The 13,390-nt window shown below is 52.8% G+C and overlaps 4 protein-coding genes across 4 annotated transcripts; 2 read left to right on the top strand and 2 right to left on the bottom strand.

Annotated features, from left to right (window-relative positions):
• Positions 1-336: 336 nt before the first annotated feature.
• ASPBRDRAFT_72632 (uncharacterized protein) lies at positions 337-3,832 on the bottom strand (the record flags this gene model as incomplete). Its single annotated transcript, XM_067629178.1, has 5 exons — positions 2,975-3,832; positions 2,012-2,120; positions 1,739-1,801; positions 1,341-1,654; positions 337-1,267 (listed from the first exon to the last, which is right to left on the bottom strand). The coding sequence occupies exons 1-5, from the start codon at positions 3,775-3,777 to the stop codon at positions 337-339; spliced, it is 2,220 nt and encodes a 739-aa protein (XP_067481399.1). The 5' UTR covers positions 3,778-3,832.
• A 3,011-nt stretch (positions 3,833-6,843) lies between these two features.
• ASPBRDRAFT_72631 (FAD-binding oxidoreductase) lies at positions 6,844-8,610 on the top strand (the record flags this gene model as incomplete). Its single annotated transcript, XM_067629177.1, has 2 exons — positions 6,844-7,470; positions 7,520-8,610. 2 exons carry the CDS (start codon positions 6,844-6,846, stop codon positions 8,288-8,290), a joined length of 1,398 nt encoding a protein of 465 aa, XP_067481398.1. The 3' UTR covers positions 8,291-8,610.
• ASPBRDRAFT_118778 (uncharacterized protein) lies at positions 8,395-10,853 on the bottom strand (the record flags this gene model as incomplete). Its single annotated transcript, XM_067617194.1, has 3 exons — positions 8,395-10,603; positions 10,654-10,705; positions 10,757-10,853. The coding sequence occupies 3 exons, from the start codon at positions 10,851-10,853 to the stop codon at positions 8,395-8,397; spliced, it is 2,358 nt and encodes a 785-aa protein (XP_067481397.1).
• A 522-nt stretch (positions 10,854-11,375) lies between these two features.
• ASPBRDRAFT_120243 (zinc-dependent alcohol dehydrogenase family protein) lies at positions 11,376-12,468 on the top strand (the record flags this gene model as incomplete). The annotated part of the gene is made up of 2 exons (XM_067617335.1): positions 11,376-11,886; positions 11,942-12,468. The coding sequence occupies 2 exons, from the start codon at positions 11,376-11,378 to the stop codon at positions 12,466-12,468; spliced, it is 1,038 nt and encodes a 345-aa protein (XP_067481396.1).
• Positions 12,469-13,390: the final 922 nt, after the last annotated feature.

The raw sequence follows: 13,390 nt of genomic DNA, 5'->3' as shown, positions 1-13,390 counted from the left end.
ACCAAAGTGCCTCATTAACTAGTCACGAAGTAAGCTAATACACAAAAAGACCGGGTCATAGATGCTACGCTACCGTAGAGTCATTCGCGTTGGTGCAATAGATTACCTTCCTAAAATTGAACCAAATGTTGGCTATGCAGCGGCCCTGAACACGGTCGCATTCGATAAACTCACAGAACGCACGAACATGAAGCAACGCAGCGCTGGAGACCAAGATATGTCCCCGACTGCACAGAACCATGAAGGAAGGAATGGTCGAGATATACATGTAAACGAGCAGGGAAAGTGAGATATAACCTGATTCAATGTGAGAGTCTCTCGCTAAATAGTTGAGTTCTATGTCAGAAGTAAATTCTCCCACTCTGGCTGTGCACCCTCAAAAGCATCCCTTGTAATGATGGTCAGGGCTATTCGCTCCCAGAGTTCGCCATGCCGATGAAGGAGAAGGAAGAAAGGGACACAGTGAGCTTGATCAAACTCCTTGTTTATCCAGTTGTCTAGTAGTGAGGTATCGTCAACCAGAACATGGGCGTAGCACAGAAACACATGCTTGCATTCGGGGAGCAGCTGGCTCAGGTTGGATGGAGTTTTACCGAAAATCATTCCGCACAGATTACCCTGAGCGTTGCAGAATGGCATATGGGTGTCGGCGTCGCGATATGCAATATGAGGCCACTTCTCATAGAAGAATCTCGTGGCTGGGACGGCGAAACTGACGAAGTGTAGTATACTGCGTCCTGGGAATTTAGAAGCAATAGTATGAGGCATCGTATCATGGGAAGTGTCCAGAGGAGGCATTCGATCCCAGGTCCCCCATGAAGGGTAGCCATAATAACAATGCCCTGGGGGTGGATGAACCGTCTGTTGGGCGCCGTCCGGCTGTAGAAGCTCGATTTTGCATGGTGTGGATATCTCCTTCAGCCACATTCCTGGCCCAATGGTCCGTGAGTCAACATGTGTGTAATGTATCGGACACACCCAGCCGATCCAGGACCAGCTTGGAAAGTGTTCTTCATGTCGGCCTTTGATCCTTGGCATCCGCCAAGTGGGAGTCTCTTTAGGCGACCAGAGAAGATAAGCAAGGAATTCTCGCCGTGGTAGACCACCGAAGAGTTCTTCGCAGCCGCCCGTCCTATACTCATGACTCAGGACGGACGATATACCGGAAAATGCATCCAGAATATCACTAGGGTAGGTCAAGTGCCGCTGTGTATAGTTTTCAACCAGACCCTCGTACACTCTTGTCGGATGCTCCTGGTCGAACAATCTATGAATCTCAGGCGCATTACCATGTGCTGCCGTCGGCTCTCTCAACCCATAAGCCACCTCGAAAGAGAGACTGGAGGTAATGGGGAGTATCTTCACTATAGATTGTATGCTTCGTACAATGGAAATAAACCTGCTGGTCAGACAAGAAGAGGCGTCGACGAGAGAGCAGAACCTCCTGGAACGTCCATCCGCGAGTGGTATGCAGAGAAGACCTCAGAGCGTCTCCAAGCTCAGGCAGTGCAGGCATGAGGCGGATCCCCTTCACGCATCTTATGATCTGTGGAGGTCTAGAATTAGGCCGGACACCGGGCAAGCCATAATTGGCATCTTTTCCGCCAAGTGCGAACAGGGTGAGAATTGCGTGGGAGTAGATCTTCCCCATATCCTAAATAGTATCATGCTTCATTTCACTATCTTGGATGATACACAGACGGTCCACCCAGAGGTAGCGTTCATGGAGCTCCCGTACAAGTAACATCGCATCAGCAATAGTACGCGGTAGATCATGTCTTTCGGGGTGTAGAGCACTATGCTTTTGCAGCTTGTTGAAGTTCTCTTTCACTGTCTGGAGTTGTCCCGCTTGACCCCAGACGTAGCTCAAAGCCAGGTGTCTAACATCTGATCTCCGTCTCACGAGCCGATTGGCTTGGACATCGATCAAGATAATGTCCGTTGGCTCCGATAGCTGGATCTCACAATCATGGCCGGCAGACCTTTCACATTCATGCAGGCAGGAGCGAACAAGGTTGAAGTTGATTCGACCATCATTGATTCGAAGGCCAAAGAAATCATTTTGCAAAGTCCGGGGCTGGGATGTGAGAAGTGGCTCATCATCTTTCAGTATTCGGATCCTCCCTGTCAAGAGTAAATCCTTATTGGGTTCATGATAGTAGACCAGGTCTGGCTGTAACAAAGAAGTGGGAAAAGCGTAACTAAATTTTTGCACTTCCATCTGGCCTACTAGATATGATTGGGCGTTGATGGCTTCCACGGCTACGTTGCAGAATGTACAATCTGCGTCAACTTTGACTGAATCACGAATGCCATCATATGTGCCGTCAACTGAGTCAAGAAAAGGCTGCTGGATTCGACGTATCTGAGCGGATCTTGTATGGGTAGCTTCGCACATTCTGTACAAAGCATGTCGTCTGTGGAGTTCGGCAATGGCTCAGGTAAGGGTGGCAGCCATTCACAACAACCGGCCAGCTGATCGTGGGAATATTCCTGCCCCAGCAGCCTCTGAACGGGAAGGGCCTCAGAGAGCGAAGTAAACCTTATCGTGGTGAAGCCTAAATATACTATCTTTACCATTTCCTCGTGAACCTTCTAAAGGCCTAAGATAGAGATCACTACCGAGGTGTTATTGTCCCAATCAAGACGATCGATTCACACTCTCCATTGTAAACTCGATTGGGGGTGCTGAAGTATAGATGTGGGACACAATTTTTATATCATTGAACAACAGTGAACATGCAGACCATTTCTGGTCAGAAAGGTATATTAACGAAAGACATTAACACATAAAGCAGAATTAATTCACATAACACATATATCCATTCCATGCTTCTATTCCTCCAATATACATTGCGCAGCAGAAGTGTACTACCATAGGTACTGTGACTGCACACAGCCACCTAATAGCACACCTAAATGCTATAACACACATGGACTACCATGTCCCATGTCTCCGATAAGTACTGCTTACCAGCCACCAGCGGGACCGCTAGGAACAGGAGTCGGGGTGGGGAATCCACCGAACTGACGCTCCTCAAAGCCACCCGACGGGGTAGGGGCCGGAGAAGGGGAGAACGAAGGGATGCCACTGGGGAAAGGAGGAGCCTGGCCTTGCGGGCCCTGCTCAGCTCCCTCTGCAGGGGAACCGAACTGGCGCTTGAAGAATCCTCCGAAGCCTTCAGAGGGGACAGGGCCGGGGGCACCAGAGGGAGCACCAGAGGGAGCACCAGAGGGAGCACCAGCGGGGGCAGACGGGGCAGGGCCACCGAACTGACGCTTGTCGAAGCCACCAAAGTCACCGAATGGGACGGGGGAAGGAGAGCCGGAGGGAGGTGGGCCAGCAGGGGCGGACCCAGAGGGACCAGGGAACTGGTGCTCCTCGAAGCCGGGTCCGGGGTAGGCGGAGGGAGTAGCGGAGGGAGTAGCAGAAGGAGCGGAGTCGAAGGGGCCACCGAAGCCACCGAAGCCGTCGAACTGGCGTCTACCGAAGCCTTCAGGGAAGCTGGAAGGGGCGGGGCCGAAGGAACCGGAGGGACCAGCGGGGGGACCAGAGGGCTGGGGGCCTCCGAAGTGGCGCTTCTCGTAGGGCTCGGGGGTCACAGAGGGAGGAGCACCGGAGACTGAGCTGGGAGGAGGCGGAGGGAGAGAGGATCCCTCAGGAGCGGGAGCCACCGAGCCAGAGGGAGCGGGAGGAGGTCCGTTGAAGAAGGGAGCCGGGGGGAGGGCAGCGACGCAGCCGACAAGGCTGGCCAAGACAGCTCCGGTAAGCTTCATTTTGGATTAAGAATATGAATGAGGGAATGACTTTTGAGATGATTCCAGAGCAGAGTCTAGTTGGCTGTGAGAAGGTATCTGAAGAGCGGACAGATCCAGGCTTTTATAATATTCTCAGCTGCTCTGAGACGCTTCCTCATACACCGTCTAGAGGAAGGATCATCGCGAAGCTGAACAGGTTACAGAGCACTTAGCAGTTCCTCCGACTTCGGCACCATTCAGGTACCATGGGGGTTGGCGAGGTTAGGCCACTCGAGGTCCTCAGTTGCCGAGTGGAGTGATCAGCGAGAGCGGCTCATATTCAAGCCAATTGGGATACTTTGTTGATGAATATCCCACATCTAAGCTTCAAAGCCAATGCAAGGGGCAGGACGACGTTTGAGGGCATATAGTGACGTGGAAGTGATATGGCGGCAATGAAACAACAGGGAACTCAGGTGAAGTCACCGCTGTTTCAGTATTGCCTGAGAGGTCTTATTGTATCATTGTCCCAGCCACACTGCACGTTCACAGCAGCAACAACTGGGCCTTTGTGAGTTGTCTGGCCGATCAGCACTAGGTGGACCCAGAACAGGTTGTGTCGATCATCTCCAGCCATCCATGAAAAGCTGGTCGGGGGATATCAGATTGATAATCTCTATCCAATCAGAGAGACATCTCGAGACAATCCTGCTTCAATGGAAGCGAAGAGCTCCTGGTCTTCCTTCTGCCTGGGCCAGATTTGGGCTAGAGCTATGTGTTCGGCCGTGTTGCCACATTGGTTCAACAGTATCCACTTGAGTCCACTTGATGGTCTGCAAGGCTGGGAGTGTGATCGTTATTCTGTTTAGGTAATGCGGTACAAAAGTAGGAGACTGTCATTCACCATGTCGACGGCGTGGTAGCGATTCTGCGGAATTCTCCGAAGCAAGCCTTCGGCTAGCTTAATCTGACAAGACTATGCATGACTCTGGATAGCAGGTCAGTTACCTAGGGACGGCTGTGACTTCGTAGTCCTCACCAGAAGGGTCTGGACCCTGTTTCCTTGAGTGCTGCATAAGGGACCTGCCAGCTAGCCCTGTCCTGAAACGCACAACGAGGCAAATGAAAGCCCAGCCACATGAGGTCAAGGAGCCCATTGGAGCATGTCTGGGAGGTCGGGTGGCGGCTGTGGTAGCGATACACTTCTGACGGTTGATGGGGAAGCTGGCGTGGCCTCCTGCCGATCATCTTCGGCTCAAGGATGGAGAGGGTTGGATCTGCGCGCCAATTACCCTTCCACGGCATCACTGCGGCAACGAGGGTCCACAGAACAACTGATCGGTGAAGCAGCACGAGGACGCTACTGACGTAGGTACGATGTATGCAGTCTGAATGACGGTTATGAGCTTATCCATTATCTGAAGTGTCACTGTACTACATACATGATCAGTCCGATAACTTTCCGAGTGACTACATTCTGCAAACAGCATCTGTGGATCAAAAATTTGAGTGCATTGAACTTGTTTCCCTGTCCCCAAAGGAGCCAAAAAGATAATTGCTATTGAGCAAATATCTTCCGGCCGAGTTTTTGTCTAGTCGGCGGTCTTAGGGCTAGCTCTGCCGCCGCGGTCCCCAGAACAGATGGTTACGAACAGGAGTGACATCACGCAGGGCAGTATTGCTCTCTAATGCTTCTATAGGTGATTTCATATTTTCTCGACATGCCAGGAATATTTATCGAAGTATGTCAGGAGTATTTATCGAAGTATGTCGAAGTTTCTACCAAGTACGGTAGCTCGTCACAGCAGACGGAGAGAGATGTCCTACTCCGTACAGAATAAGCTATGCCCGTGTGGGGAACTAAGGTAAGACATTATGGAGAGCTAGCGTATGTCGCATGGAAATCTTGGCCATGCTCAATCTCACGATTCAACCAGGAGTGGACCGCTTGATTGAGTGGAAGCCACATTTGTGCATCTTAGGCGGTGTTTTAAAGGCCGGCAGGAGTTTCAGTCAAAGCAACTAGGAACTGAAGGCTCAAGTCGGTATTCCGAGACACCAATTTATCAATAATATAATAAACCGGGATATATATTTTGAGCCCATACTGGCCAGTTACTATCCCATAACCTTGCACATAGTAACACATCTGCCTAATTTTACAAATAGAACAGGGAGCAATGCTTTTCATAGCATTAACCAAGTATGATAAGAGTACGGTGCAATAAAAAGGTGGCTTGAAGCTTTCACACTTCCCGCATGCGAAGTCATCATACGCACCTTCATTCATACTGTGTCTGTGCACATCAGATGCAAGAAATCCTACAATCAACATATTCAGACTTTGTCGGGATTGTCCAAGTAAAATTAGAATGTGAGACGCACTGGCGGGACAAGTACACGCCATGATTGTGACTTGAAAGATTCGAGATCGTGGCCAACTAACCCACAGTACATGACTGCTTCTTATGTCAAGTAAAGGCACCAATTCATACCTCTGCTGAGATACAGACAGATATTCATAAGGCTCCTAGCAAGGCTCTAACAGCAATAGCTAAAGGATTCCCAAGGATCAATGACCCACAAACGCTCTGACCACCACCAGTGTTCTGACTTCCTTGAGTTAACCGAACCGACCAATGATAGACGAAAGGATGAGAGCCGATCCATATACGAGACAGTAGTGCTGATACCAAGACACTATAACTCTATCGGAGTCAGCAGATATTCAGTCTCAAACTACTATAGATAAAGGTGTGTGGTGACTTGAACAAGTCGCGACATCATATTCCACCATATATAACTAAGATGAATGATAGAGCATCTAGACACTGCATCACTGGATTTACTCTGCAATCAACCTGGCACATCCACAGCTTCGCAGACTTCTTCAGTGTTGATGAAGAAGATGATGTGAGACGTGGCTTAACGGCCCGCCTGACCCAGCCGATCCTATACACATTTACAAAGTATAAAGTTAATTATTTATTGGATGACTAGCTTACGCACACCCCCTCTTTGCATGGTATAAATCATCATGATTATCACCCCGGTCAAATATTATAATATTATCTTCTCTTATAGAAGTAACTATCTACCAGCATAATGACCACTTCCCACCTCATAGCCCTCGAGGCCTTTCTCCCCCTCCACCCGACCATCCGGTACATCCCACCATCATCCACTGAATACATCCCCACCGCCAGCCGGGGATTCATCGCCGGCACCAACGCCCATCCACTAGCCATTGTGCAGCCACAATCTGCTACTGACGTCGCAGCGCTGGTCAAGTTCGCCAAGACCCACGACGTACCCTTTACCGTTCGGTCCGGCGGCCATAATCTCGAAGGTCGTGCCGTGGTAGATGATGCTTTGCTTATTGACCTGCGGGCCTTGACGGGTGTTACTATCGCGCCGGATCGGAAATCTGCGACGGTCCAGGGAGGGATTCTCCAGAATGAGCTGGCTAATCTTCTCTGGGGCGAGGGGCTGGCGACGCCGACTGGGGCGATTCCCTCGGTGGGATATGTTGGTTGGGCTATGTACGGTGGATATGGACCGTTTTCGTCCCATTGGGGATTAGGGGTGGATCAGATCCTGGGGGCTACGGTGGTGGATGCGAATGGGGAGGTGGTTGTTGCGGATGAGATTCTTCTGAAGGGGATTCGGGGTGCGGGGGGGTTGTTTGGTGTTGTTGCTGATGTTACTGTTAAGGTGTATCCATTGTCAAAGGTATGTTCCTGATTTTCGTGATGGTTTGTAGGGATAGGCTAATTGTTAGCTCCTCGCCGGTGCTATCATCTTCGACTCCGTTGACATCGCACGAAGCATCATCACGTTCAATGCTGCTTACGAGCATCTCCTCGATACAGAGGGCCTGCCTCCACCGCTGACCCTGCAGCAAATCGCTTTCAACAGTCCCCACGGTCGCGTATTCGGCGTGATCTTCACCTGGAGTCATCCCGACCTAGAGGAGGGTCAACGATGGGTGGAGAAGATCTCCTCTCTCGCCCCACTGCTCATGAGCACCGTCGCCCCCACGACCATCCCGGAGTGGTTCGCGGGGAATGGTGCCCTTGTCCCTGATAGGGGGTATGGATCCCCCCAGACGCATAATATCCGACGCATCAGTCCTGCTGTGGCGGAGGTGATTGGACGACATGTGGCAGCGATGCCGTCGGATCCGGGGACGATGTTCTCGATTCATCAGTTGCGGGGGGAGTCTGCGGGTGAGGATGTAGAGAGAACCAAGAACTCGGTGTTTGGCACGAGGGAGCCGCATTATATGATTGAGGTGCTGGGATTTGCTACCGATGAGCACGTGGTGGCCGCATCTGAACACTGGGCAGTCAACATGGCAAAGGAGATTGCGCTGGTCGATGAGGGGAATGTCTTGCCCACGGCGTATGTGTCGGTGATGAAATTAGCAGCCTTGAAGCCGGGGGAGACGGCTAAGAAGGTGTTTGGTGCGAATGCAGAGGTGGTGCGCGCGTTGAAGCAGAGGTTTGATCCGGAGGATGTGTTTGCGTTGGCAGTGCCGGCGTTGAAGTAGCCATTCCCTTGTTAGTATACCACGGTGGTGTAATGATAGTATCACCAATGTATCACGCTCAATCCATGGTTTCGCTTGTTAGCTACATTCCTGCTGAGAGATTCTCACTCTAACACATCTGCAATCCCCCTTAAGGCCTCCCCAATCCGGCGCACCAGATCAAACACATGAATCCCGCTCGAGATCTCCGCCCATACATGCGCCGTCGTCCTCGCCAGTCGCAGGATCTTGTTCGCTTCGCTGTCGCCCTCACCATCATCTTCTTCCACGTTCGTCTCCTGAATCAAGTACTCTGCCATACGGAGCAACTTCCGTTCATCCTCACGCAAACTCGCCATGCCGTGTGCGGCCACGTCACTCGCCAGCATCTGCATCCACCGGATCAACAGCACCGCACACTCCAGGTGACAGATGGAATGCTGGACGCTCCAGCTCAAGGTCTGCGTGCGTGCGACATATGCAATTCCCACCCGCACCGGGATGCTCAGCGCATGGATGCACTGCAGAATCGCGCGATTGAGCGACGGAGAACGACTGATATGATCGAGTGGTGGGTTCGGAGCGATGAGTGCTTTGAGACGAGTCGTATCGCTGGAGAGCAGCTCATGGCAGAGCCCGGTCCGACAATTCAGTCGGATATAGGCGAGTCGGAGCAGGGCGGTCGCGTTGAACCCCAAGGGTCCCTGGGGAGAGTATGGGTCCAGACTGGACTCCCAACTGCCCTCCCAGCTGATTTGCCAGTTCTTCAGTGCCAATTCGAGAGACTCGATGAGTGGGGGACGTAAACTGCCGCCGGCGGCTTGTCGCTCAAAGTAGATGCGCTGCACCAGGCCGTGGATGAGGATGAAGTTGGAAAAGGGCGAGATGAGGCTGTGGGTTGTGATATCGTTGCCCTTGAGGAGCTCGTTGAGCGTCGAGTTGAATGAGCGCTCATGGAGACGAGACACGGAGCGATGTCGTTCCCACTCGGCGAGGGATGAGGCCCTCCATTCGGCTTCGCAGGAGGGCAGACATACGGCCACCTCGCTATTCATGATCTGCGGTGGGATGTTGAAGATGATGCTCTGCAGGTTGAAGACGACGTATGCGATGATAAAGGTGCGTCGCCGCTGCTCATGTGCCACCCACACGGGCCAGCTCAGTTTGGCGTCGGCGCAGTTGTCCGTTTCCTGAATGCCCAGGGTCCGCACGAGCACGGCCAGCTGGCTGCTCATCGCGAGGCTATCCTGTGCGAGGACTTCCTCGCCCCAGGCGCTCATGGCGGTCAGCACGATCAAGGCTTGTGCGCGCTGCAGGTCGCGGGTGTTATCTTCGGCTGTCTCGTCTGCAGCTGGGTTTCTCGAATTGCGGCGACTGTCTGAAAATGGACTGGCATGTGGTGAACGGCCGACTAGTTGCCCGACTAGTCTGCGACGGCGATCCTGCGTGTTCTGGTCGGTCAGAGACCGCGCTGCGACGTACAGTTGGTGACCCTTGTGATGCTCGTAGCGATGCAAGGCGCCGACAGCCGCCATCGCGAGGAGCAGCTCAAGCTCGACAGTCTCTACCCGGAAGGTCGCCACATGAAGGAATGGCAGGTGGTCATGGAATCCTCGGAAGTAGCCTTCGAGATACCGCACGAGCGCGCACCGGGATGGGAGGGAGAAATCAGCCAAGGCGGACTGCTTGGCAGACAGTTTATCCACAATCGTCTTGTACGCGCCAGCGGACATCGCCCACGGACATCCGGTCGTGTCGAGTTGCGCCTCCAGGCCGTTTTTGTGCGGCTGGTCATCGAGCGATGGCAGGCGTCGCTGTGTTTGGTGCTCCGAATTGGGCAGCTCGCCAGGATAGTCGGTGGTGTCGTCGAGAGGAGCGGGAGGGCGAGCGGGCGCCGTAGACTGCCATGGTCCCTGGGATTCCTGCCTCTGTGCGGGAACCTGTTTCAGCAGATCCCCGAGAGAGAGCTCCGTGTCGAGGAACTGCGAGGGGACAAAGTTGGGAAATGCAAATGCAAAGTTATCGCAGATTGGATCCAGCCCCAAGTCCATTTCGGGGAAGCTTGCCGGGGTCGGCTGGAAGAACGTAGGCAGTGCCGGGGATGGCTCGTCCCATGCCGTCGGAGTTATAATATTCGGGAATGGCGCTGTCGCAGAGGGCATCGACGCCGTGATGGCATTTCCCACACCTGGAGTCACTGGTAGGGTCGAGTGGTATGGATCGAGTTGATCGGAACCCGCGCTCAACGATCCCGTGTTGGAAGGGGATTTCTCTGGAGGTGATTGAAGACCAGTGGAAGAGTGGGATAGCCGGTCATGGCGTCTCAGAAGGTCCCTTCACTGTTGGCAAGATATCATTGGGTAACTTGTTACATGATGGCTTACTGTCTGGAGAATGTACGGCCGCAGTGACAGTGGAACGGCTTTTCCTGGGTGTCTGACACGGTCAGTGTCCACAGATTGAGAATGTCAGGATGAGAACACTTACGAATCCGCTCGTGTCGGCGCAGATGGTGCGCCCGATTGAAAGTCTTCCCGCAGAAGGTGCATGGGGGAACATGGACTTTGGGCCTTCCTGGTGTCATTTAGATGGGATAGAAATGATGCTTGGGATTACTGATGGGAGAGGGTTGGATGGGAATTCGGGGCACAAGATGGGACACAAATGGGGCAGAATTGGGGCATAAAAGGAGGACAGGGTAGAAGATGAGTCAGCATTCCTGGCATGCAGCAGAATCTGATGCGTTCATTGGTGGTTGGTCTGCCATGATTCATGACTTGCCCAGAACTTTGATGAAAGTTTGGGGCAGAAAAGATCCCCAATTTTCTATTCCACCAGTGCCTATTGGCCCCAAGCATAACCCTCTGCAATCATGTCATAGAGCATTGACATATTATTTTACTTTTGCTCATTGCGTCTGTACCAAATTTTGATTTATAATGATACTATGTCGTATCCCGAGCGTCATGGCGATATTCGTTGGGGCAGAAATACGGTGTCTGCATACATATATAAACTTGCTAGGTAAAATCACAATCTAATATACCACTAAACAAACCAGTCTACTACTAGTATACTAGCGTGATCCTTCTACATAACAATCAACATGTCTCAACAAACCGTCCTCCGCCTCTCCGCCCGTGACCACTGGGACAAGCTGGCCCAACACCAAGAAGCCATCCCCTCCGCCGGCAAGCATGAAGTCCTGATCAAAGTCCGCAGTATCGCCCTGAACTTCCGGGACATTGCCATCGCCACCGGCAAATACCCCTTCCCCGTCAAGGACCAGGTCGTCCCGGGCTCCGATGCCGCCGGTGACATCGTCGAGGTGGGCGAGGGGGTCAACAGCCTGCAGAAGGGCGACAAGGTGATTGTCAACTTCGATCTCGCGACCACGTACGGCCCCCTCAAGAGCTGGCACGCCGGCCTGGGTGGTCCCATTGATGGTGTCATGCGGGAGTACTTCTCCGTGCCGGCCCACGCGGTGGTCAAGATCCCGCAGTCTTCCAAGTTGAGCTATGCCCAGTGGGCGGGTGTCGTGTGCACGGGTGTCACGGCGTGGAATGCCCTGTATGGAAACTTGCCTCTGCGCCCGGGCAATTCGGTGCTTTTCCTGGGTATGTTATGATGCTTCTCTTTTTACGTGTATTGTGCAGTATCTGACCTCTCCAGGAACCGGTGGTGTGTCCATCACCGGCCTCGTCCTGGCCAAGGCGGCTGGCGCCACTACCATCATTACCTCGTCCTCGGATGAGAAGCTCCAGTACGTTAAGGAGAAGTATGGCGTCGACCACACCATCAACTACAAGAAGACGCCCGACTGGGCCGCCGAGGTGCAGAAGATCACCAACGGCGAAGGTGTGGACTACATTCTCGAGAACGGAGGTGCCGGCACCATCAAGCAGTCTCTCGACGCCGTCGCCTACGGTGGTAACATTGCCGTGATTGGATTCCTGGCCCAGGCGTCCCAGGATCAAATGCCCGACGTGGCGGCCCTGGCTCTGGGCAAGGGCGCTGTAGTTCGCGGTATCATGACGGGATCCAAGCAGCTGCTGGAAGAGGCCGTGCGCTTCATTGGCAATCGCGATCTGCCCGTGCCCGTCGAGAAGACGTTCAAGTTCAGTCGTGACGAGGTGGTCGAGGCTTATAACTATCTGGCCAGTGGACAGCATGTTGGCAAGATTTGCATTGAGTTGTAATTTCCGGGCATATTGCGAGTGAACGATTAAATAAGATATCGTGTATGTAATAGAGAAACACCACGATGATAACACCGCTGTAAATAGAATCTAAAGTGCTCTACTGCAATGGCCTTGACCGATCTATTATTGCTATCATAGTCACTGTAAAGTGTTCAATCTACTGTCTATCTTCGCGCACCATATTCCGGTACGGATTATTCGGATCCTGCTCCTCTTCCTCTGCCGACGGGATAGTCTTGCGCACGCGACAGGGATTGCCCACGGCCACTGAATAAGGAGGAATATCCTTGGTGACGACAGAACCCGCACCGATAGTCGAGCCCTCGCCAATAGTCACTCCCGGCAGGATGACAACATTGCCGCCGATCCAGCAATCATCGCCGATGCGGACCGGATGGCCGAATTCGACGAACTTGCGGCGGGAGAGCACACTGGTGTCATGTCCTGCCGTGAAGATGTTGACGTTGGGGCCAAATTGCACGCGATCCCCGATGAGGATCAAGCTGGTGTCCAGAGCAGTGAAGCTGGGTCTGTCAGAGGATGTCTTGAACGGGAAGGATGAATAGGCAGACATACTTGAAGTTGATGAAGCAATCGCGACCAATGACAATATTACAGCCATAATCCGGGTTGAAGGGAGGCTCCACAAAGGTCCCCGAGCCGACTTTACCCACCACCTTTTGCAGCAGCTCGTACCGCACATCGGTGATCTTCTCATACGACACGGATTTCGCATCCAGATTGTTGTAGTCCTGAGCTACTCCGCGGGCTCGATGGCGGGCTTCCATCAACCGGGGGACGATAGGGTTATACCTGTAACACCGTTAGGTTGTGCACGGATTGCCCATGAAAAAGGTCTCCTACAGCATGCCGGAGATCATACGCTCGTATTCCTCGCACATGGGCACATGATTCAGAC

The sequence above is a fragment of the Aspergillus brasiliensis genome (genome assembly GCF_001889945.1).
Source record: "Aspergillus brasiliensis CBS 101740 unplaced genomic scaffold ASPBRscaffold_3, whole genome shotgun sequence".
Classification (NCBI taxonomy): domain Eukaryota; kingdom Fungi; phylum Ascomycota; class Eurotiomycetes; order Eurotiales; family Aspergillaceae; genus Aspergillus; species Aspergillus brasiliensis.
Note: the sequence above shows the minus strand (reverse complement) of the source record. Positions and strands in the feature narration are given on the sequence as shown.